A 22,324-nucleotide genomic window follows, 5' to 3' on the forward strand; every position below is an offset into this window, starting at 1 on the left:
CCCAGAGTTACTGGAATCAGTCCAGTTCTTTCAGTTTTCAACTGATTCTCAGAATGCAATGCACTTGAGCCTTTTCATAGCACTGATAGCAATTTATCTCAGTGCAAAGCAAAAGAACACTAAGCAGGATTGTGGTGATAGGAGTTCTTGACAGAGATAGTCAAACTTAAAGACACCTATACTATTTGCTACTTTTGAAATGAAAAGAAGAGAAGAGGACCTAAGAAGCACAGAAAACACTCTTATTTTTGATTATTGGATTTGACCACAATCATGCATTATAGGAACCTGGTAAAGATAAAAAATATGGTACCTCAGAGACCAGCTCTTAAACTTTGATTTACAAAGTTTCTTACATCTCTGTCTTGGATGTCTGCACCCCTGCTGAAAAGTTTTATGAGTTGTAACAATGCAAAAACTTACCACAGGAAAAACACAGTGCAAGAAATACCTTTATATGAAACACTCACAATTAATGTCCTGTGTGAAAAAAGCACAAGCCATCGGGGGGAAAAAAGAAAATGCTGAATTTGATAAGCAGCTCTCAAGTGTGATTGACAGCTGAAAGAAACTGAATTGAAATGGGGTTGTGCATACATACCCATATCTTGTAGAAGTAGTGTCAATTTCTACTCTGAAATTCAAGACTAGGCACAAGAGTTGACACACAATAGTCTGAGGAGTAGGAATTGTGGACAATGCCATCAGAGAAAAATAATATGCTTCTTGGTATTCCATCACAGCTGCTACTCAAGTAGCATAAAGTGTTTCAAAAACTGAGCTGAATTGCAGGGTTTGGTTGAGCACCAAAATTTTCTCCCATCAATCCTGCTTAATCCTGAAATCTTTTGAGAAGGTGACATGAGTTCCTATTCTGCATCTTCCTCTCTTCCATCTTCTCACATGGCTTCTGTTAGATTGTCTGATACAAACAACGTATCATGAGATACTGAAATGAGTCTTCCTGAGGAGGAAAGCAATTTGAAACCTCAGATGACAAAGGAACCTTGTGGAGAGATCCTGACCAGAAGAGTGGTCAGTCATCTTGTTGCAATAAATGTGTTCTAAGAAACTTGCACAGTACCTAGAAAATCATTTATTACAATGATAGCATTAGAGAGCATTTTTCACATTTGTTCGCAGTCCCTCTCCCATTTACTTGATTTCACTTAAAACCTATGTCATTGTAATTAAATAATCTTGTTTTACTTTTTTTTTAAAGCAACCCACTCATGCCATGTTTGACATTAGTGACTATTTACTTCAGTTAAACTGATCAGCTGTTTTGTTTTGTCTCTAGAGAGGAGCAAATGAACTTTTTTATTCCTGTGTTCCAGGAAATAGCAGGGCACACAGTTTTGGAAATGACTGGGACCGGAGACATAGTGCAGTCCTCTCACCAGGTGTAATCAATGCTAATGAAAACCAGAAAGTGGCCGTGTTGCTACAGGAGGCAAACCTCAGGTATCAGAGTGCCAGAGGAGGCTTGCACAGCTTGCAGAGAGTGCATGCTTGTTGTCTGTTGTGAGCAGTCCAGGCTCCCAGAGGGGAGCTGCAGCAACAGAACACTTACGGTGCTCAGGGTTACAGGGCAACGACCCCTCAGTCATCTGAGGAGATGGATACAGAGGAAAGTTCGGTCTCCTACTCAGTCCTGCTCTGTGGAAGAAATGGGATGCGCTAGGGGTTTACGCACAGCAGCATACATTCCTCCAACATGGTAGCATACAGGTGCAGCAGGGGGCACTTTCAAGGCTTCACCTATTCCCTATCCCTTCCCAACCCCTCTGCATGGGATGAGGAAGTAGGATCCCTATGGAACCTGCATTCTCCCTGAGGCCATGTCTACACTAGCGAGATCTTTTGGACTAGCAGAGGCTCTTTCTGAAGAGCCCGCGGAGCATCTACACACAAAATGGGTTCTTTCAAAAGGAATCTGAAAGAACACAGCACTTCTTTCAGAGGCCCTCCTCCTCTCCCAGAGGGGGAAGAGCACCTTTTTCTGAAAGATTCTTTCAGACAAAAGCATGTGTAGACACTCTGGGGCCCCTTCTCTCCAAAGAGCAGTTCTCCTGGGGCCTGATTTTAAAATGTATGGCCTGTTTGTTAGAAAGAGCAGCAGCCGTGTGGACTCTCTCTTTCGAAAAAGCAGACCACGCTTTTCATCCACTCTTTTGTGTGTGGACACACTCTTTCCAAAGAAGTCTTTTTGGAATAGATCTTCTGGAAGAACTTCTCTTGAAGGATCTCTGTAGTGTAGAAGCAGCCTCAGTCACATACTGTGCACAGCACATGCCTTTACTCTCCTGCACTCCCATTCGAGTCATGATTCAGCCCTATAGAGAAGACAAACGCATCTAAATAATTATATTGGCCACTGCAGTCAGTGAAAAATTATGGTTTTTTATTATTTCTATCACTGAACATAATTTAAATGGTTCATTTGTCTATCACACACTGCAAAGTTTCCATGAATTTTCATAAAGATTATTTTCGCACAATTGGTTCAAATAGCTTTTGACTTGCATAACAGAGACTAGAAATAATTTTCATCAAGGAGGTCTCAGCATGTCAAATAAATGCTTTGTGGTGCAGCAAATATTCTTTTCTTGGGGCCTTACTGATTCTGTGAAGTATCCCAACCTTCCCAGATGGCAAATGCATTCTGAAGGCTTTGTTTTAGAGAGACTACAGGCTACAGGTTCTATTGTTTGTGACTCCAAAAATGAAAGCGGATGGGCATCTGTTCTTGTGCCTAAACACAAATTTCTGTAACTGCTTCTATTTCATGCTGAGATATGGGCACATGCAATTTTCCTGAAATAATACATCGCTATCTTCACATTATTGGGCACGTTTTTGCTGACTGCTTTTAGAGGTGTGATATTTACTTCATTCTACCTAAAACTTTCTGAGATCAAGTCTGCAGTTTTAAGGCACAGAGGGAAAATCACACTGAAATATGACAATCCAGGACTTAAATTTGGAACAGTGCCAGAATGCCACTGCTGGTCCACATGTTGTTTTATGGGTTAATATCTCCTGAATGACTAAAGGTTAATACAATTGCAAGATATCATTGAAATGCATAGTTTGAGTTTTTCAACACAAGGAGCAACCAGACACTGTAATTTCACTGAGAATGGCCTTTATTTTATAATTCAAGAACAACAAGAAAAAGACAAAGTAATGCCTCTGTAGCCATGCCTAAGAGGCTATCATTAAACAAGTGTCATCCAATGTGTTTTAACCTCCAGTGTGACCCCCATTTAATACCTTTCATAGACCTAATATAGACTACAACATGCTTATACATTTTCAAAAGTATTAAGCCACATCTACACATTTAACTCTACCTATACTTTTAACAACATTAGTTAAAATATGTTAGCTCACTCAGTTTGATGGTTACATGGATTCGGGGGGGGACCACCAATCCTCCAGACATGGGGGGCTGCCCCTGCCCTCCCTTCCCATGATTCCAGGGCTGGAGAAGGTTGGGGCCCTATGCTGAGTGGGGAGGGGTTGGGGCTGAGCATCGGCCACTGGCCTGGAGGTTGCCTGCCCCTACAGTGGCTGGGCTTGCCTCCCACAGGGGCTCTGGGCAGCAGGGGCAGGGCTTCAGGCAGGAAGGGTCCAGCTAGCGGCTTGCCTCCCCCAGCCCTAGGTTCATTGCCCACCACCCATGCCACTCTACTATGTCACGTATAGTTTGACACTGTAAGCAGTAAACTAGTTAGTATGTCTTCAATTAAGTTTGCAAAGTTATTTATAAGGCTTGGCCACAGTAAAGAGTGCCATGCACACATTTTAGAGTTTGTTACTTAATAATCTCTGGGCTAGTGAGTGCAATTATTGTAGGCAAAACCACTCCATCCCGGAGAGATATTTAGAATCCCTCTCTGAGCTTTCCCATTACTCTAGCTGGCCATATCTACACTACAGAGATCTTTCAAAAGATGATCTTGGGGAAGATCTCTCCTGGAAGATCTTCTTTTGAAATAGTGTGTCCACACACAAAAAAGCGGATTGAAAGATCAATTCACTCTTTCGATAGAAAGCATCCACACAGCCCCTGCCCTTATAAAGGAATGGGTCAGGGACTGAAAAATCAGGCCCCATGAGGATGGCTCTTTTGCAAATCAAAGGGCCTGTGGAGCACCTACACGCGTTTTCTTTCTAAAGGAGCTTTTGAAAGGGGGCGCTCTTCCTGAAACAGGAGTGGAAGAGCGATTTCAAAAGGAGCACCACATTCTTTTGATTTACTTTCCAAAGAACACTTTTGTGTCTAGACGCTCTGTGGGATCTTTCGAAAAAGCCCCTACTTTTGAAAAATTTTTCTAAAGAACTTGCTGGTGTGGATACAGCTGGAGCGTCTACACACTTATTTTTTTTTCAAAAGAAGCTTTTCGAAGAGAGGTACTGTTCCTGATCTGGGAGCAGAAGAGTGCTCCCAGAAGAAGAGCTGTGTTCTTTTGATTTCGGATTGGAATAGAGCATTTTGTGTGCGGACGCTGTGCGTGTTCTTTCGGAAAAAGGCCTGATTTTCCGAAAGAACTTGCTGGTGTAGATGTGGCCATCCTGCGAGGATGTAGTAGTCTGCCTGGGTACACAGGCTGTTAATGGCAGTCAGAGGGTCTGCATCCATAGGGGCTAGCCTAAAGCCACATCCCATAGATGGAGACACTATGAATGTCATTCATAGCCAATCCATCCATGCAGATGCCTACATCATCACAGAATTAGAGCCAATGGAGGCCTCAGTCACAGAAAAGAAGATCCTCCTCCCATTGCTTCAGAACAGAGAGAGAGAGAGAGAGAGAGAAAGGGTGAGCTCTGAGGACACACCTGTCTCCCCACGTGCCAAAAGATTGTAGTAATCAGAGGCTGCATCTACACAATGAGATAAATTTGAATTTAAGGCAGTTACCTCGATATTACCATGTCACTGTCTTCACTTAAAATACCATTAGCTCAATTTATGGAACATTGATCTCGAGATTACAAAATCACAGTTACCTGAGGGGTATGGCATCAAGCTCGAATTCAGAAGTTCAATTAAAGACTAGTGTGGAAGCACCACATCTTAATATTGAAATTATTAGCCTCCCTATCTATTCCACAATGCTGTGCGTGCTGCACCTGGCTCCCAGTTCTCCACTACTAGCAGGAGCTGGGAAACTGACCCGGCTGTTGCGCTCCTGTGGCAGGGGCCAGGCACCCCATGGCTGGGCATCTCGAGCCACTGTGAGGCCAGGCATCTGAACCAGCGCAGGGCTAGGCACCTTGCCACCAGGCTGCTTGAGTTGCCATGGGGGCCAGGCACCCCAAGGCCGGGCTGCTCCAGCTATGCACAGGGCTAACCACCCCACCATCAGATGGTTCAATCCAGCGCAGGTCCAGGCACCCTGCCACTGGGCTGCTTGAGCCACCATGGGGCCTGGCAACATGCAGCTGGGCTGTTCCAGCTGCATGCAGGGCCAGGAACCCTGTGGCCAGGCTGCTCCAGCCAGCGTGTGGCCAGGCACACCGCAACCGGGCTGCTCGAGCAATACTTGGGTCCAGACGCCCATGGGCAGGCACCCACCCCACAGGCGCCCTTGGCCATCAGTGACCAGGCGCCCCCAGCCAGCAGGTGCCAGCAGCTTTTCCACAAGGCACACTGAGTGGCAGGGGGTTGGGGTGTTTTTAAGAGGTTTTTTTTTTTTTGTGGGGGGAGAGAGTTTTTGAGGGGGAAGTTCATTCTCTGCCTTCCACCACCACCTTACCCCAACTCCATCCCCTTGCTTCCGATTCCACAATATTAGCTCGCTGATCTTCCCCAACATGCTCTCCAACCCCTCCATCAGAACAACCACGTCTCCAGACCATCAGTGTATTCTCCCCATACCCCTGCTGACTCTGTTCCATTTTATCTGTCCACAGACATATTCTGCCAGTTTCATTCTCTTATTGATACTGTTTCACCACCACTTCTTCCTTCCCTTTTCTCCTCCAGCACCTCTTTCCTTTATTAGCAACGAAGGGTCCTGTGGCACCTTATAGACTAACACAAAAGTTTTGAGCATGAGCTTTCGTGAGCACAGACTCACTTCATCAGATGCTGGTCTTGGAAATCTGCAGGGCCAGGTATAAATAAGCCAGAGCAAGGGTGGGGATAACAAGGTTAGCTCAGTCAGCAAGGGTGAGGCTTACTACCAGCAGTTGATCTGGAGGTGTGAACACCAAGGGAGGGGAAGCTGCTTTTGTAGTTAGCCAGCCATTCACAGTCTTTGTTTAAGCCTGAGCTGAGGGCGTCGAATTTGCAGATGAATTGTACCTCAGCAATTTCTCTTTGGAGCCTGGTCCTGAAATTTCTTTGCTGTAGGATAACTACTTTTAAGTCTGCTACTGTGTGGCCCGGGAGATTGAAGTGCTCTCCTACGGGTTTTTGTATATTGCCATTTCTGATATCTGATTTGTGTGCATTTATTCTTTTACGTAGAGACTGTCCAGTTTGTCCGATGTATATAACAGAGGGGCATTGCTGGCACATGATGGCATAAATTATATTGGTTGATGTGCAGCTGAATGAACCCACGATGGTGTGGCTGATCGGGTTAGGTCCTGTAATGGTGTTGCTGGTGTAGATATGTGGGCAGAGCTGGCAACGAGGTTTGTTGCATGGATGCTACAGCATCTGCTCAGGACACTCCCTACACAAGCACAAGAACAGATTTATACCAACACACCTCTAGAGCCCCGTCTGGGGCTATTCTACCTACTACCCAAGATCCACAAACCTGGAAATCCTGGATGCCCCATCATCTCGGGCATTGGCACTCTCACTGAAGGACTGTCTGGTTATGTGGACTCTCTCCTCAGACCCTATGCCACCAGCACTCCCAGCTATCTCTGAGACACTGCTGACTTCCTGAGAAAACTGCAATACATTGATGACCTACCAGAAAACACTATCCTAGCCACCATGGATGCAGAGGCTCTCTATACCAACATCCCACACGAAGATGGAATAAATGCTGTCTGGAACAGTAACCCTGATGATGCTACAGCACATCTGATGGCTGAGCTCTGTAACTTTATCCTCACACACAACTATTTCAGATTTGGTGACGATCTATACCTTCAAATCAGCGGCACAGCTATGGGTGCCTGCATGGCCTCTCAGTATGCCAATATTTTCATGGCTGACCTGGAACAGTGCTTCCTTAGCTCTCGTCCACTAACACCCCGTCTCTACTTACGCTACATTGATGACATCTTCATCATCTGGACCCAAGGGAAGGAGACTCTGGAGGAATCCCACCGGCACTTCAACAACTTTCACCCCAACATCAACCTCAGCCTGGAACAGTCCACACAGGAGATCCACTTCCTGGACACCACAGTGCTAATACACAATGGCCACATCAATACCACCCTGTACCATAAACCCACTGACTGCTACGCCCACCTTCATGTCTCCAGCTTCCATCCCAGACACACCACATGATCCATTGTCTACAGCCAAGCACTAAGATATAACCGCATTTGCTCCAACCCCTCCGATAGAGACAAACACCTACAGGATCTCTACCAGGCATTCTTGAAACTGCAATACCCACCTGAGGAAGTGAAAAAACAGATCAACAGAGCCAGACGTGTGCCACGAAGCCTCTTACTACAGGACAAGACCAGGAGAGAAACCAACAGAACACCACTAGCCATCACCTACAGTCCTCAGCTAAAACCTCTACAGCGCATCATCAGGGATTTACAACCCATCCTGGACAATGATCCCCCACTTTCACAGGCCTTGGGAGGCAGACCAGTCCCTGCCCACAGATAACCTGCCAACCTGAAGCAAATCCTAACCAGCAACTATACACTGCACCAGTCACTCTAACTCAGGGACCCATCCATGCAACAAACCTCGTTGCCAGCTCTGCCCACATATCTACACCAGCAACACCATTACAGGACCTAACCAGATCAGCCACACCATTGTGGATTCATTCAGCTGCACATCAACCAATATAATTTATGCCATCATGTGCCAGCAATGCCCCTCTGCTATATACATTGGACAAACTGGACAGTCTCTACATAGAAGAATAAATGCACACAAATCAGATATCAGAAATGGCAATATACAAAAACCCGTAGGAGAGCACTTCAATCTCCCGGGCCACACTGTAGCAGACTTAAAAGTAGTTATCCTACAGCAAAGAAATTTCAGGACCAGGCTCCAAAGAGAAATTGCTGAGGTACAATTCATCTGCAAATTCGACGCCCTCAGCTCAGGCTTAAACAAAGACTGCGAATGGCTGGCTAACTACAAAAGCAGCTTCCCCTCCCTTGGTGTTCACACCTCCAGATCAACTGCTGGTAGTAAGCCTCACCCTTGCTGACTGAGCTAACCTTGTTATCCCCACCCTTGCTGTGGCTAATTTATACCTGGCCCTGCAGATTTCCAAGACCAGCATCTGATGAAGTGAGTCTGTGCTCAGGAAAGCTCATGCTCAAAACTTTTGTGTTAGTCTATAAGGTGCCACAGGAGCCTTTGTTGCTGTTACATATGCAGACTAACACAGCTACCCCTTCGATACTTTCCTTTATTAGTTATCGGTAATGTCCAGAAAGGCAGGGTTGTTTTAGTGTGAAGATAGTTTCCATGCCAAAGAAATATGGGGGAAAACTAATCTCTGCCTTCTGTGATTTTAGTATGTATGGCACCACTGTCTGAGAGTATAAAATTTGCAAATGGTATAATCTCTACAAGAAACAAAAAGCGAGCTCAGTGACTGGGATCCTCTCCACGGGAATTTGTGTAGGACAGTAACCATAGCTTATTACACTTGGTTTAATTTAATAATTTTCTTGCTGATAAAAGTTATCATGAAAACTATCAATGAGTCAGAGAATTCTGCCTCAACACCAACTGCCTGCTGCCTAAAGTGCCTGAGTAAACTGTCTTGAAAACAGAAAGTTCTTAAAAGAAAGTCTCTGGCTGCGTCTACACTATGAGATAAATTTGAGTTTAATTCAGTTAGGTTGATTTTACTATTTAACTATCTTCACTTTAAAGACCATTAGCTTGATTTAGGGGACAATAATCTCGAGATTACAAAATCTCAGTTTCCTGACAGGTGTAGCTTCAAGCTTCAGTTTGGAAATTCAATTAAAGGCCAGTGTGGAAGTGCCATGTCTTAAAATTGAATGTGTTAGCCACCAGAGGTGTCCCATAAGTAACCCTCAATTTCTGCCCCCACACACACACACACACACAGAGCTACACTCTGGCTGCTGTTCTCCAGTAACAGGAAGAGCCTGATTTTCCAAGCAGGAGAAGCGAGCCTTTAGCTGTGGGCTCATTTTACTTTATGACAGCCTGAGAAATGGCTTCTTTCTTTCTATGCTGTTAGTGGTGTGCGTGCATCTACCCATTCAAATAGCCCCTGCAAGGAGTTCACAACTGTCTCTATGCTTGCTATTTTTTCTGTGCTGCCTGGCATCAGCCCCTGCCCCACCGTACCATGTGTCAACAAGGCTGTGCTGGGGGTTGTGCTTGCATAACACACTGAGAAACTTCTTCTCAGCGGTTTACATTTGTGTGCAAACCCCCTTCCCTCCCACACAGGTGCCACTCAGTCTGGGTCATTCCCGTGCTCAGGCACAGTACATGGGTATCCCCCAACCCAACCCAATAAAAGAATGTGCAAGCCGTTCCGTGCTGGCAATGCTGCCAGTCATTCAGGAAAGAGGGGGCTTTGCTGCTGCCATGGGGAAGTCTGCCCCAGTGGTGAAGATACTGGTGTCTTTGGGGAAGGAAAAGCTCAACTGGTCGTCCAGCGATATTCCCCACCCTTTGCCCAAACTTGGGCTTGCTGCTGCTGCCGGGGAAAACCAAGAATTCCTTTTTTTGCAATGATGGGAGGTGGGATGTGTGGCCAGTTGGGAATACAGTTGCTGAACCCATGTTGTCAATATAGTGTAGGGGGAAACCAAAAATTCTTTCCTCATACATTCTTCTCAATCTAACATGCCAAGCCCCTGCATGATTTTCAGGGATCACATTTCAGCAGTGATGGGAGGTGAGACAGGAGTGGATGGCCAGTTGAGAATACAGTCGTTGCATGGAAACCTTAAACTGCACTGGAAAGCCAAAACCCCTTTCCATTCACAATAATGTATGGGGAAACCAAAAATTATTTCTCTCTTCCAACATTCTTCCCCCTGCATTATTTTCAGGCATCACATTTCGGCAATGGTGGGTGGTGGGATAGATAGCCAGATGAAAATACAGTTGCAGCACCCATGTTGTCAATACTATGTAGTGGGAAACCAAAAATTCTCTCTATCCTCATTCTTCTCAAATTAAAGAAACATTCCGGGCCCCTGCATTATTTTCAAGACCACTTTTCAGCAATGACGGGAGGTGGGATGGAAGACCAGCTGAGAACACAATCGCTGCACCCATGTTGGCAATGTAATGTGTGGGGAAACAAAAAATTCTTTCTTGTAGTTTTGAGTGTCTTCTGCATTATTTCCAATAGATTGACATATTTTCAGGGATCAGGAGAGGAATGAGGAAAATGCAATGGGGGAAGGTGATGTCAAGACCAGTGAGCATATCCAGAATGCTATGGGAATGAGGGAACTGTGGGATAGCTTCCCACAGTGCACTACTGCAACAGCCGATGTAAGCCAATATGTGTGTGGCAGCAATGAGTCAACTTTGTGGGGAGCAAAGTGTGAAGTTAGGATGTTCAAAACTTGTAAATTCCAAAATTAGAAAATGGATATACATAAATTTGAATTTATCTTATAGTGTATATGCAGCCTATGACTTATTTGAACATTGTGTGTCATCACTTCTTATTTGTAAGAAGAAGCAAAACCTTGTGGAGAAAGGAAAATTATAACTTTAAGGATACCTTGGAGATATCTCTACCCAGCCAGATAGCAGAGACGTGATTTAATATTTTGGGTTTTTTTACTTATTTACTCCCAAATAAAATCACAACATGTATTATATTAATTTTATATCAATAAATATATGTTAATTTTTGCAATAGCATGAGTAATTATATGGTTATGCAAAATCTCAAACTTACAAAGTATCTCAAATTTTCACAAAAGCCTGCTGTATTTGATTAACCACTGTCCATACTTGTTTTTATTTGAAAAACAAGTTACGTATCTTATAAAATAATTAAAATGTACCTGGAATGTATATTTACATTAAAAATACTTATATATGAACAAATCACAATTTTACACATCAAATGTTACGAACTATTAATAAAATTATAAACCAATAAATTCAATTAAAATATTAAATTTTCAATTAAAATTATTGTATTAGAGTTAAACAAGACCTGAGAAATATTATAAAATACATTTAAAACAATGAATAAATTACAATTTTCTGATAGAAGTACATTTTCTTTGGTGGCCCTGAAAGTGGTCAGTTTTCATTTGTGCAGGCCTCCATAGGCTTTGATTTTGAAATGCTTGGTCTAAACTATGCAATAAAGTAACATGTGCATTTATTTTTGTAAACAGAATGGATTGCAATACCTACCGCTTTCCTCACTTCCTCTTTTGAAACAATAATCACATTTGGTGGATCCCCAACAGCTGTGGCCGCTCCTCCAATGTTAGTGAAGATCACTTCTGCAATCAGGACATGTCTAGGATCAAGATTAAGTACCTCACATAACCTGCAGTATACAAAAGAAAATGCAATCAGTTTCTTAACCTCCGATTAAATTGCCTCAAACCTTAAATGATCTATAAAACTTAGTACTTGTGCCAGAAACTCCAAACTGTTGAACGAAGGCTAAAAAGGTTGGTCTTTCATAATTAATACTTACATTTTACAATATAAAACATATTGCAATGGCTACTGCCTTCAAAATGCATATTTTAAAAAACAATATTAAAGTAGCAAATAATTACAAGAGTTGAATTATAGCTAAAGTTGCACAAGTCTTTCCTTTTTAACAACCTTTCCCTGTGGCATTTAACTTTTTAACACATTTACCTTTCAGGCTAGAATTTACTAAGTTTGATCTCTGCCAATAGACAGACAGACAGACACACCAAAGCCGCGTCTACACGTGCACGCTACTTCGAAGTAGCGGCACTAACTTCGAAATAGCGCCCGCTGCAGCTACACGCGTCGGGCGCTATTTCGAAGTTAACTTCGACGTTAGGCGGCGAGACGTCGAAGTCACTAACCTCATGAGGGGATCGGAATAGCGCCCTACTTCGACGTTCAACGTCGAAGTAGGGACCGTGTAGGCGTTGCGCGTCCCGCAACGTCGAAATTGCCGGGTCCTCCATGGCGGCCATCAGCTGGGGGGTTGAGAGACGCTCTCTCCAGCCCCTCAGCTCACTGGTGGCCGCGTGGAGCGGCCCCTTAAAGGTCCCCTCCCCCTCCCTTCCTGTGCAGGAAGCTGAGGGAACGTGCAGGCTGCAGCCTGCACACGCAGCCAGCCTGCACATACCTCAGCCCCCCACCCAGCTGCGATGGCTGCCCGGCAGCCCCCCCAGCGCCCCCAGGGGACCCCCCGCAAGGGGAGCCAGGGCAGCCAGGCTGGCAAGCGGCAGCGGGGCCCCTCCTGGATGGCGGCCGAGCTGCGGGACCTGCTGGGGCTCTGGAGCGAGGAGGAGGTGCTCCAGGTAATGGGGAGCAAGAGGCGGAACGCGGATGCGTTCGCTCGGCTGGCCGATGGCCTGGCTGCCCAGGGTCACCCTGCCCGCACCCCTGACCACGTCAGGAGTAAGGTCAAGGAGCTGCGGCAGGGTTACTCCTGGGCCCGGGATGCGGCCGGCCGATCTGGGGCCGCCCCTGTCACTTGCCCCTTTTACAGGGAGCTCAGGGACATCCTGGGCCCCCGGCACACCTCCTCCCCTCCGGCCACCCTTGACACCTCGGCCGACGAGCCCCAGCAGGCCCTGCAGCTGGAGTCCACCCCGGAGGCAAGCCCCGCACCCCGGGGGCCCCCCCGGAGGCCACCCCCGGGACATCGCGGCAGGAGGAGGAGGAGGAGGAGGGGGGCTCCTCCTCCGCAGAATCCGGGCTGCAGATCCTCCTCCTGCCATCCCGGAGCAGCAGCAGGGCCTCCGACCCCCGGGGATCTCCGGACCATGGGAGCGGACCGACAGGTAGGTACCCCCCTCTGGTGGACACCCCTGGGCTTGAGGGGCGGGGGTAACAGAGATGTGTCCAGGGCCCCCCACATGCTCACATGGCCATGGCCCCAAGGACACCAGGGCCATGGCCCTCACAGCACTGCATCAGCCCCTGCCCCCCCACCACCCCGCATGACAGTGCCATGCCCCATCCCCGGGCCAGGGGGGAGCAGAACCTCGAGGGGTCCCCGGGAGGAGGGGGTGGGACACCCCGCAGCAGCAGCATGTGATGGAGTAGGGGGAGTGCCAAAGGGAGACTCAGGCTACATATGAGCAACAAGAGCCGAATTGCTCCCAGGGCCAAAGGAGGATCCTGGGGCTACAGCGGGCAGGTGACACCTCTGCCCTGAACAAAGAGGAGGGAGGAGCCGAGCTGGCTTGGACTTGGGGGGCAAGGGCGGGGCCCTCAGGTAGAGGCTAGGGGAAGGGAGAGCTGGAAGGCAGCCAGCCTGAGGAGGGGGAAAGCTGCATCCCAGAGGGGCACCCCTTGGGGTCTTCTCCCCAGGATTGGTTGGAAGGACTGTCTCTTCCGACAGCTGGTGCTGTCACTCCTGGGAGAAACTGGGCATCTGTGGCCTAAGAAACCTCTCCTGCTGTCAGACCCTGGGGGGTGAAGTGAGAGTCGCTCCCACCAGGGGACGGGGTGCAGGGCAGGGGGACCGCTGAACCCCATCCATCACAGCAGCATCTCCCGGGGACGGGGATGGGGAACCTGCAGCACAGGGCTGGGGGGACAAAGGCCACGGCTCGGGGCCCACACTAACGCCTGTCTCCATTCTTCTTCCCCCTCTCCTCTCCTGTGTCCTGCACCTGCACCATCAGAAGGACCAGAAGAGAGCGCCGGCGAGGCATCAGTCGTCCCGGACAGCCCTCCAGGACCATCGCTCCAGGGCAGCCCCTTGGCCGAGGACCAACCAGCCCCACGGCGGGCTAGACGGCGGACCCCGTGCCACCAACAGCCGATGGCGATGGACCCCCAGCTGCTGGCCATCCACCGTCGGCAGCTGGAGGTCGCAGAGCAGCACCTCCAGCTGCAGGAGCGGGCGCTGGCCTGGCGCCAGGAGGCATGGGGGGCCTACATGGACACATTTAACCGCCTGGTGGACTACCTGGCCCCCCATGCCGCGCCGGCCGAAACATCGCCCGCCCTGCCTGCTCCTGCAGCCCCACCACCAGCTGCTCCGCCCGTCGCCGTCCCGTCCGCCGTCGCCCCGCCACCCACCGGCGAGGGCCGGAGCGCGAAGGGACCCCTGGAGCCACCTGACACTCGCCAGCCACCGTACCTTCCGGTCCGGCCCACCCCCACCCAGCCCCGGACAAGGCTGCGACCGCGGCGGGGCTCCCGGCCGCCAACGCCCGGTGCCGGGCTATAGGGGCGAGGGGCCCGGGACGTGGCCCCCCCCCTTGTATATAGTTGGACCCTATTATTTTCTGCCCCCGGTTTGCCCCGTCCCCCCCATGTAAATAGTTCTCCCCTTTATCCTCCCTGGTTTTCTTTTTATTATTGAGGACAGTTGTTTCTTTGTATTGTTTTATTTTTGTACATGTTTTTTTTCAACATGTTTGTACGTACTTTGTTTTTGGTTCTAATATTTATAGTTAAAAAAAAAAGGTTCGGAAAGAAAAAAAAAATTTAAGTTCAGCCACAAGTGCGTGCTGTCATTTGTCCAGGACAAGTGGGAGGGAGGGGCGGTGGGGTGCTCCATGGTGCAGGTGTTGGGGCAGGAGTGTGGTGGAGGAAGGGGCGGGCAGTAGGGGGCCTGGGCAGAGTTCACCCCGCGGCCTCTTCATCAAAGTGGGCCCGCAGGGCCTCCCGGACCCGGGTCCCCTCGGGGTCCACCTGCCAACTGGGGGCAGCAGGTGGCTGGACGTCTGCCCTGCTGGCCTCCGCAGCCCAGCCCTGGAAAAAGGTGCCCCCCTTGCTCTCTACCAAATTGTGCAGGGCGCAGCAGGCACCCACAATCTGGGGGATGTTGTTGGGCCCTGCATCCAGGCGGGTCAGGAGACATCTCCAGCGTCCCTTCAGGTGGCCAAATGAGCGCTCCACCACCTGGCGCGCATGGTTCAGGCGCTGGTTGAAGCACTCCTGGCTAGCGGAGAGATGGCCCATGTAGGGGTGCATGAGCCACGGCCGGAGGGGGTACGCCGCATCTGCGATGATGCAGAAGGGCATGGTGGTGTCCCCCAGAGGGATCTCCCGCTGGGGGATGTAGGTCCCCGCCTCCAGCCGGCAGCACAGGCCCGAGTTCCGGAAAACCCGGGCGTCGTGGGTGCTGCCAGGCCAGCCCACATAAATGTCCTGGAAATGTCCCCGGCTGTCCACCAAGGCCTGGAGGACCACAGAATGGTAGCCATTTCAATTCAGGTATCATCCTCCACTGTGATGCGGGGTGCGGATGGGGATGAGAGTCCCATCCAGAGCCCCGAAGCAGTTGGGGAAGTCCAGGGTGGCAAAGGCCGCGATGCTGGCATCTGGGTCCCCCAGCCTCACGAGCCTGTGCAGGAGCATGGCGTTGATGGCACGTACAACCTGCAGAGAAAGCACATGGGACAGCACCAATGAGGGGTGAGCAGGGTGTGCGTGGCCCTGCCCTGCCCTCCCCTGCCCTGGCCTGCCCTCCTGTGCCCAGGCCCCCCTCGCCCTGCCCTGCCCTCCCCCCATGGGTTCTCTTACCTCCATGAAGACAGCCCCGACGGTGGCCTTGCCGACACCAAACTGCTGCCCCACGGATCAGTAGCTGTCTGGAGTGGCCAGCTTCCAGACAGCGATGCCGACCCGTTTCTGCACTGTGAGGGCACGCCGCATGGCGGTGTCCTGGTGCCTGAGTGCGGGGGTGAGCCACTGGCACAGCTCCAGAAATGTCTGCCGGCTCATCCTGAAGTTCCTGAGCCAGCGGTCATCGTCCCACTCCCCAAGCACCAGCCGCTCCCACAAGTCGGTGCTGGTGGGGTAGCTCCACAGACGCCGGCGTGTGAGGCGGGGGGGGGGGGCGGGGTGCTGCAGGGGTAGGGGTTGAGCCCTGCTGCCCTGGGGGCATCTCCTCCTCTGGGGCAAGGAGGTGCTCAGCTGCCTCCCGCATGGCACAGAGCAGGGCAAGCCCTGCTCCTGCCGGGAGGGCTGGGTGGACCTCTGGCTGCTGCTGCTGCTGCTGCTGGGGGTCCATGACTGCGTCACCCGGGGTCTGTGTGCCTATGGCTCCTCAGACCGCGTGCTGTGCAGGCTGAGTGTGTCTGGGAGGGACCCTTTAAGGGAGCGGCCAGCTGTTGCCCCGGAAGTGCTAGTCCGCCCTGTGACCCTGTCTGCAGCTGTGCCTGGCATCCCTATTTCGATGTGTGCTACTTTGGCGTGTAGACGTTCCCTCGCTGCGCCTATCTCGATGTTGGGCTGCGCAACGTCGAAGTTGAACATCAACGTTGCCGGCCCTGGAGGACGTGTAGACTCTATTCATCGAAATAGGCTATTTCGATGTCGCTACTTCGAAATTAGCTACTTCCATGTAGCGTGCACGTGTAGACATAGCCCAACTGACCAACCAGCCAAACTTGGTATTGTAAACTCTTTCTATCCGAGACTGGGAGGTTGCTGGATATTCAAATATTCTGGATAATAGAGAGGTATACCTATCAATGCATAACACTTCAGAAAAACAAGAGTAGATATTAAGAAATAAACAAAATGTATGCAAAGTATTTTATTTACCAACAACAGTAGTACTGTAAACTGCACACTTATACAGTATTTGCTATATTTGTTTGTATATCAGTCCCTCAATTTACAGACATAATTCATTCCTTTAAAACTGTTTGTAAGGTGAAAATTCATATATCAAAAATGAAATTCACATTAATTTCAATGTAAAAAATTCTGACTGGTTCCTGACTCCCAAAAACCCACCCAACATTTTCTATTATATGTTACAATACTATATAATCATAAAAATAGAAACAGTGCTATTTTATTGCTTTTTATGACATTTATTGCCACGAGTCAGTTCTTAGATAGTGATGAAGAAGGTGGCATTGATGTGAGTTCCATGGGATCATTTGTGTCATCATCAGAAACAGCTCCATGGCAACTTCAGCCTGCTTAATTGGGGTTTTATCTTCAGCTTTTGAGATTGAGGGTTGAGGATCACCTGACAGTGACAAGGATTTAGTAGGGGGTGATGAAGTTGAGAGTTGAAAAAATGATAGAATTGAAGTTTGTACTGCAGCCATCTTTTTCCTGTCAGACAACTCCTGATAGCATTGAACAGCTTCATGAATTTGTCACTTGCATGCTTATCTCTGTTCTATGTTTGGGTCATTGTTACTGAGAATTTGTGTAGCTGCCTCCAGTACACTGAAGAATATTGAGAGTGTTTTAGTATCCACAATTTTTTGTGATTCAGCCAGTTCTTCTGCTTCCTCTCCTGATAACTTTCTTGTATCCAGCTTAATTAATGCTTCATTAGTCAATTCTTCACCTTGTGACAATGACAGACCTTGAACATCTGTCTCACTGAATCCTGCCTGAGTTGCCAGTTTCACGATAGAATGTGAATGTTTTTCACTTCACCCTCAAAACCATGGAACTCATGAACATATTTTGGCAAGAGATTTTCCAAACATCATGCAGGATACATTGAGTAACGTTATTCCGTTTAGTTGTGATATTTTCTATAGCCATCCCTGTAGTTCTTCCACAACTGCTTAACTGCTGGTTTGTCTTCTCCTTCTGGTGCAGATACAAGATACCTCATTACCAGTTGCAGATACTAAGCTTTGACTGTACTAATGATGCCATGACCCATTGGAGGAAGGGTGGAAGTGGTACTTGGGAGCACCACTTGAAAGTTATCACCATAGTCCTCAACACTGATAGGGTGACTAGGAGCATTATTGAGGATCAGCAGGCATTTATTATCCAGATGGTTTTCAGCATGATATTTGGAGGTGAATGGTGAAAAGTAGCTTGCTACATAATCAGCAAAAACCTGCTTTGTCACCCAGGCCTTTCAATTAGAATGGCAGACCACAGGTGATGATGCCTTGTTTAAGCCTTTAAACACTCTCATATTTTCTGACTGGTAAACAAGGAGAGACTCCAATTTCACATCTCTTTCCAAATTTCCACAAAGTAATGTCAGTCAATCCTCTGAGGCCTTGAGATCTGTTGCTTTTGTTTTAACCCTTTAAATAAAGGTTTGAGAAGGTTTTCTTTTCCAGAAAAGCCCCATTTGTCAATATTAAAGATTTGTTTTGGAGAACATCCATCTTTATCAATTATTTGTTGCAATGCAGCTGGGAAAATGTTAGCTGCCTGATTATCAGCAGATGCTGCTTCAACTGTAAGATGCAGACTATAATAATGTGAACATACTTTAAAGCACTCAAGCCAATTATGACTTGCTTTGAATGTTACTTCGGCAGTCCCAACTTACTTTTCTTCCTTGGCTGTCTTCTTTAAGACCTCAAACAGACAGGGCTTTCTGCCTTATGATGAGGAAGTTCAAGGAATGTTGCACGCATTCTGGCTGTTGATCCAATGTATTAAAAGTCTTCCAAGTTTACCCATTATTGCATTCCTCGCCTTTGTTATTTGATGCAGCTTTTAACTTCACCAACATACGTTCCTGCCATTTCTTTTGTCTTTTCTTCCTGCATGAAGATCGTATGCACTGTCGATGTCGTCAAATTCATTGTCAAACATATGTCTTTTCATTGCTGGCCCTCTTCAATTCTTCTAATAACTTTTTAATAACATCAAGTTTGGTAGCTTTCCTTGGTTTCTTTGCCTTAGTGACAGCTCCTGAAGAAACATTTTTGTGTCTGGAACCCATGATGATCACAAATAACCAAGATATTTGAAGATTAATATCATTCACAGTCAAGATGATACAAACACAACAAGGCGCATGAACCAACTTGGAAGAGCTGGGCAGCTGAGGGAAATGAGTCAGCCTCACCCTGCGTTCTGCTGTATTCTTCCATGTTCATTGCTTACAAAGTGGCTGATCAGATGAAGGTTGATTCTTCTTTGTAGTGAAAATATGGTCATAAATTGAAAAACAGTATACATTTACATTGTTTGCTGTAGTGACAATTCATAAAATCAAAAGCTTGTAAATCAAGGGATAGGTGTATTTACTTTCGCTATACTGTACTTATAGAAAACACAACTAAAATTTGCTTATGGTTACAATACCAGTTATTTGAGAGTTCTGGATGATAGGCTGCTGGGTATGACAAAGCTTACTGAAAATTGCTGAAATGCTCCTGCTCAACCTGTATTTTTACATAGGTTGAGCAGGAGCATTTCAGAAATTATTTTGTATCAGGAGAATAGAAAATATACTTTCTGCAATATTAAAAAAAATCATTCTTTTTAACTTCACTATTAGCAGAACAGCTGACTATAGATATGAAGCATTGGCTGTATCTACACTAGCCCCCTTCTTTGAAGGGGGTGTGCTAATCAGCCCAAGCAGGGAAAAGCAATGAGGTGCTGCAATGAATATGTGGCACCTCATTAGGCTAATTCTTGCCACGAGAGTAAGGGCACTTGGAAGCTGTGTGGGTACTTCGAAGTGCTCATGGCTACATGGCATGTTGGTGCTTTCAAGTTTGCATCTTTGAAGTTCCCACAGAAAGAATTAGCCCAGTGAGGGACTGCATATTCAACACCTTGTTGCTATTCACTGCTTAGTTGGATTACTATGCCCCCTTCAAATAAGGGACCCAGCGTAGACAAGCCCATTTTGTAAAGAAATAGCACTCAATGGCCATGTCTACACTAGCCCAAAACTTCAAAATGGCCATGCAAATGGCCATTTTGAAGTTTACTAATGAAGTGCTGAAATGCATATTCAGCGCTTCATTAGCATGCGGGCGGCCGCAGCACTTCAAAATTGACACGCCTTGCCGCCGCGCGGCTCGTCCCGACGGAGCAACTTTTCAAAAGGACCCCACCTACTTCAAAGTCCCCTTATGGCCATCAACTCATGGGAATAAGGGGACTTCAAAGTAGGCGGGGTCCTTTCAAAAAGGAGCCCCGTCAGGACAAGCCGCATGGCAGCGAGGCACGTCAATTTCGAAGTGCCGTGGCCACCCGCATGCTAATGAAGTGCTGAATATGCATTTCAGCACTTCATTAGTAAACTTCGAAATGGCCATTTGTGTGGCCATTTCGAAGTTTGGGGCTAGTGTAGACGTAGCCAATGAGAAAAAGTGCCTCAGAACAGTAGAATGAGTTTATCAAGACAGGGTCCATTAAAAATCATGTTGTGCATACATAGTACATTTTCCACAGTCTGTTCCCTAAAGCACTTAAACACACACTTACCTGTAAGCATGTGCTAAGCTATTTTGTGCTTAATGGTAAGCAAATGGCTAAGTGCATAAAGCTGCGTCTACACGTGCACGCTACTTCGAAGTAGCGGCAGTAACTTCGAAATAGCGCCCGTCACGTCTACACGTGTTGGGCTCTATTTCGAAGTTGAAATCGACGTTAGGCGGCGAGACGTCGAAGTCGCTAACCCCATGAGGGGATGGGAATAGCGCCCTACTTCGACGTTCAACATCAAAGTAGGGACGTGTAGACGATCCGCGTCCCGCAACATCGAAATAGCGGGGTCCTCCATGGCGGCCATCAGCTGGGGGGTTGAGAGATACTCTCTCTCCAGCCCTTGCGGGGCTCTGTGGTCACCGTGGGCAGCAGCCCTTAGCCCAGGGCTTCTGGCTGCTGCTGCTGCAGCTGGGGGTCCGTGCTGCATATACAGGGTCTGCAACTAGTTGTTGGCTCTGTGTATCTTGCACTGTTTAATGAAAGTGTGTCTGGGAGGGGCCCTTTAAGGGAGCGACTTGCTGTTGAGTCCGCCCCGTGACCCTGTCTGCAGCTGTGCCTGGCTCCCTTATTTCAATGTGTGCTACTTTGGCGTGTAGACGTTCCCTCGCTGTGCCTATTTCGATGTTGGGCTGAGCAACGTCGAAGTTGAACATCGACGTTGCCAGCCCTGGAGGACGTGTAGACGTTATTCATCGAAATAGCCTATTTCGATGTCGCAACATCGAAATAAGCTATTTCGAAGTTGGGTGCATGTGTAGACGTAGCCTAAGTGAACAGAGGTGGGCTTGCAACGTGTTCAGATGTTCAGCCCTCATTTAGCAAAGCAATTTAAATACAGTGTAACATTAAGCATAGTCTTAAACCTCATGAGGTATAGCTACGCTGCATCTGGGTAGGGTTGCCAACCTTCTGTTTGCACAAAAACACCCTTGACCTGCCCCTGCCCTGCCCCTTCCCCATGTCTCGCCACCACTCACTCCATTCCCCCCTCCCTATACCTCACCTTCACACATTCATTTTCACTGGCTGTGGCAGGGGTTGGGGTAAAAAGGGGGGTGAGGGCTTTGGCCAAGAGTTCTCATGCTGAGGTGCATCTGGAGATCAGGGAATCGGGGGTGCAGAAGGAGGCTCCAGGCTGGGGCTTCAGGGTTGGCCTGTAGGATGGGGTTCTGGGCTGAGGCAGAGGGTTGGAGTGTGGGAGGGAGTATGGTCCCTGTGCTGGGGTTTCAGGGATCCAGGGTGGAACCAGAATGAGGGGTTCAGGGTGAGGGGAGAGAATCTGGGCTGAGGTGTGGGTTTGGGATACAAGACAAGTGTGGGTTTCAAATGTGGATGAAGGCTCTGGGCTGAAGCCAGGGACAACGGGTTTGGGGCATAGGAGGGCTCAAGGCTGGGACCAAAGGATTCAGAGTTCAGGGTTCTGAGATCATTGAGGCACTGACGTGGGGATTAAGGTATGGGTTCCAGGAGGGGATTTTGATGTAAGAGGGGGCTCAGGGATGGGGTGTGGATGGGATTTTGGGAAACAGGCTGTGGGCCATAGTCACCTGGGACAGCTCCCCACAAGCAGTATGGGCAGATGGGTTTGCACACTGCCTCTGCCAGCAGACACCTCCCACACAGCTCCTATTGACTGCTATTTCTGGCAAATTGAGCTTCAGAGCTGGCCCTTAGGAAGGTAGCAGCACATGGAAACTTTTCCCCCTCTGCCCCGTCATTTCTTGGCCTAGGAACTGAGGACTGTGTTGCTGTTTCTGAGGAGTCATGCAGAGCCTGGTGGAGAGCCTGCCAGCCCCACCAACAGGACTTTTGACA

The 22,324-nt window shown here is 48.1% G+C and overlaps 1 protein-coding gene across 1 annotated transcript in view; it reads right to left on the reverse strand.

Moving 5' to 3' along the window:
• Window positions 1-22,324, reverse strand: part of OCA2 (OCA2 melanosomal transmembrane protein) — a 338,099-nt gene that overhangs the window by 195,899 nt on the left and 119,876 nt on the right. Inside the window, exon 13 of the mRNA XM_074983294.1 lies at window positions 11,567-11,705. Within this exon, the coding sequence (XP_074839395.1) occupies window positions 11,567-11,705 (139 nt within the window). The remainder of the gene's footprint in view (window positions 1-11,566; window positions 11,706-22,324) is intronic.

This window comes from Carettochelys insculpta, chromosome 1 (assembly GCF_033958435.1).
Source record: "Carettochelys insculpta isolate YL-2023 chromosome 1, ASM3395843v1, whole genome shotgun sequence".
Taxonomy (NCBI): domain Eukaryota; kingdom Metazoa; phylum Chordata; order Testudines; family Carettochelyidae; genus Carettochelys; species Carettochelys insculpta.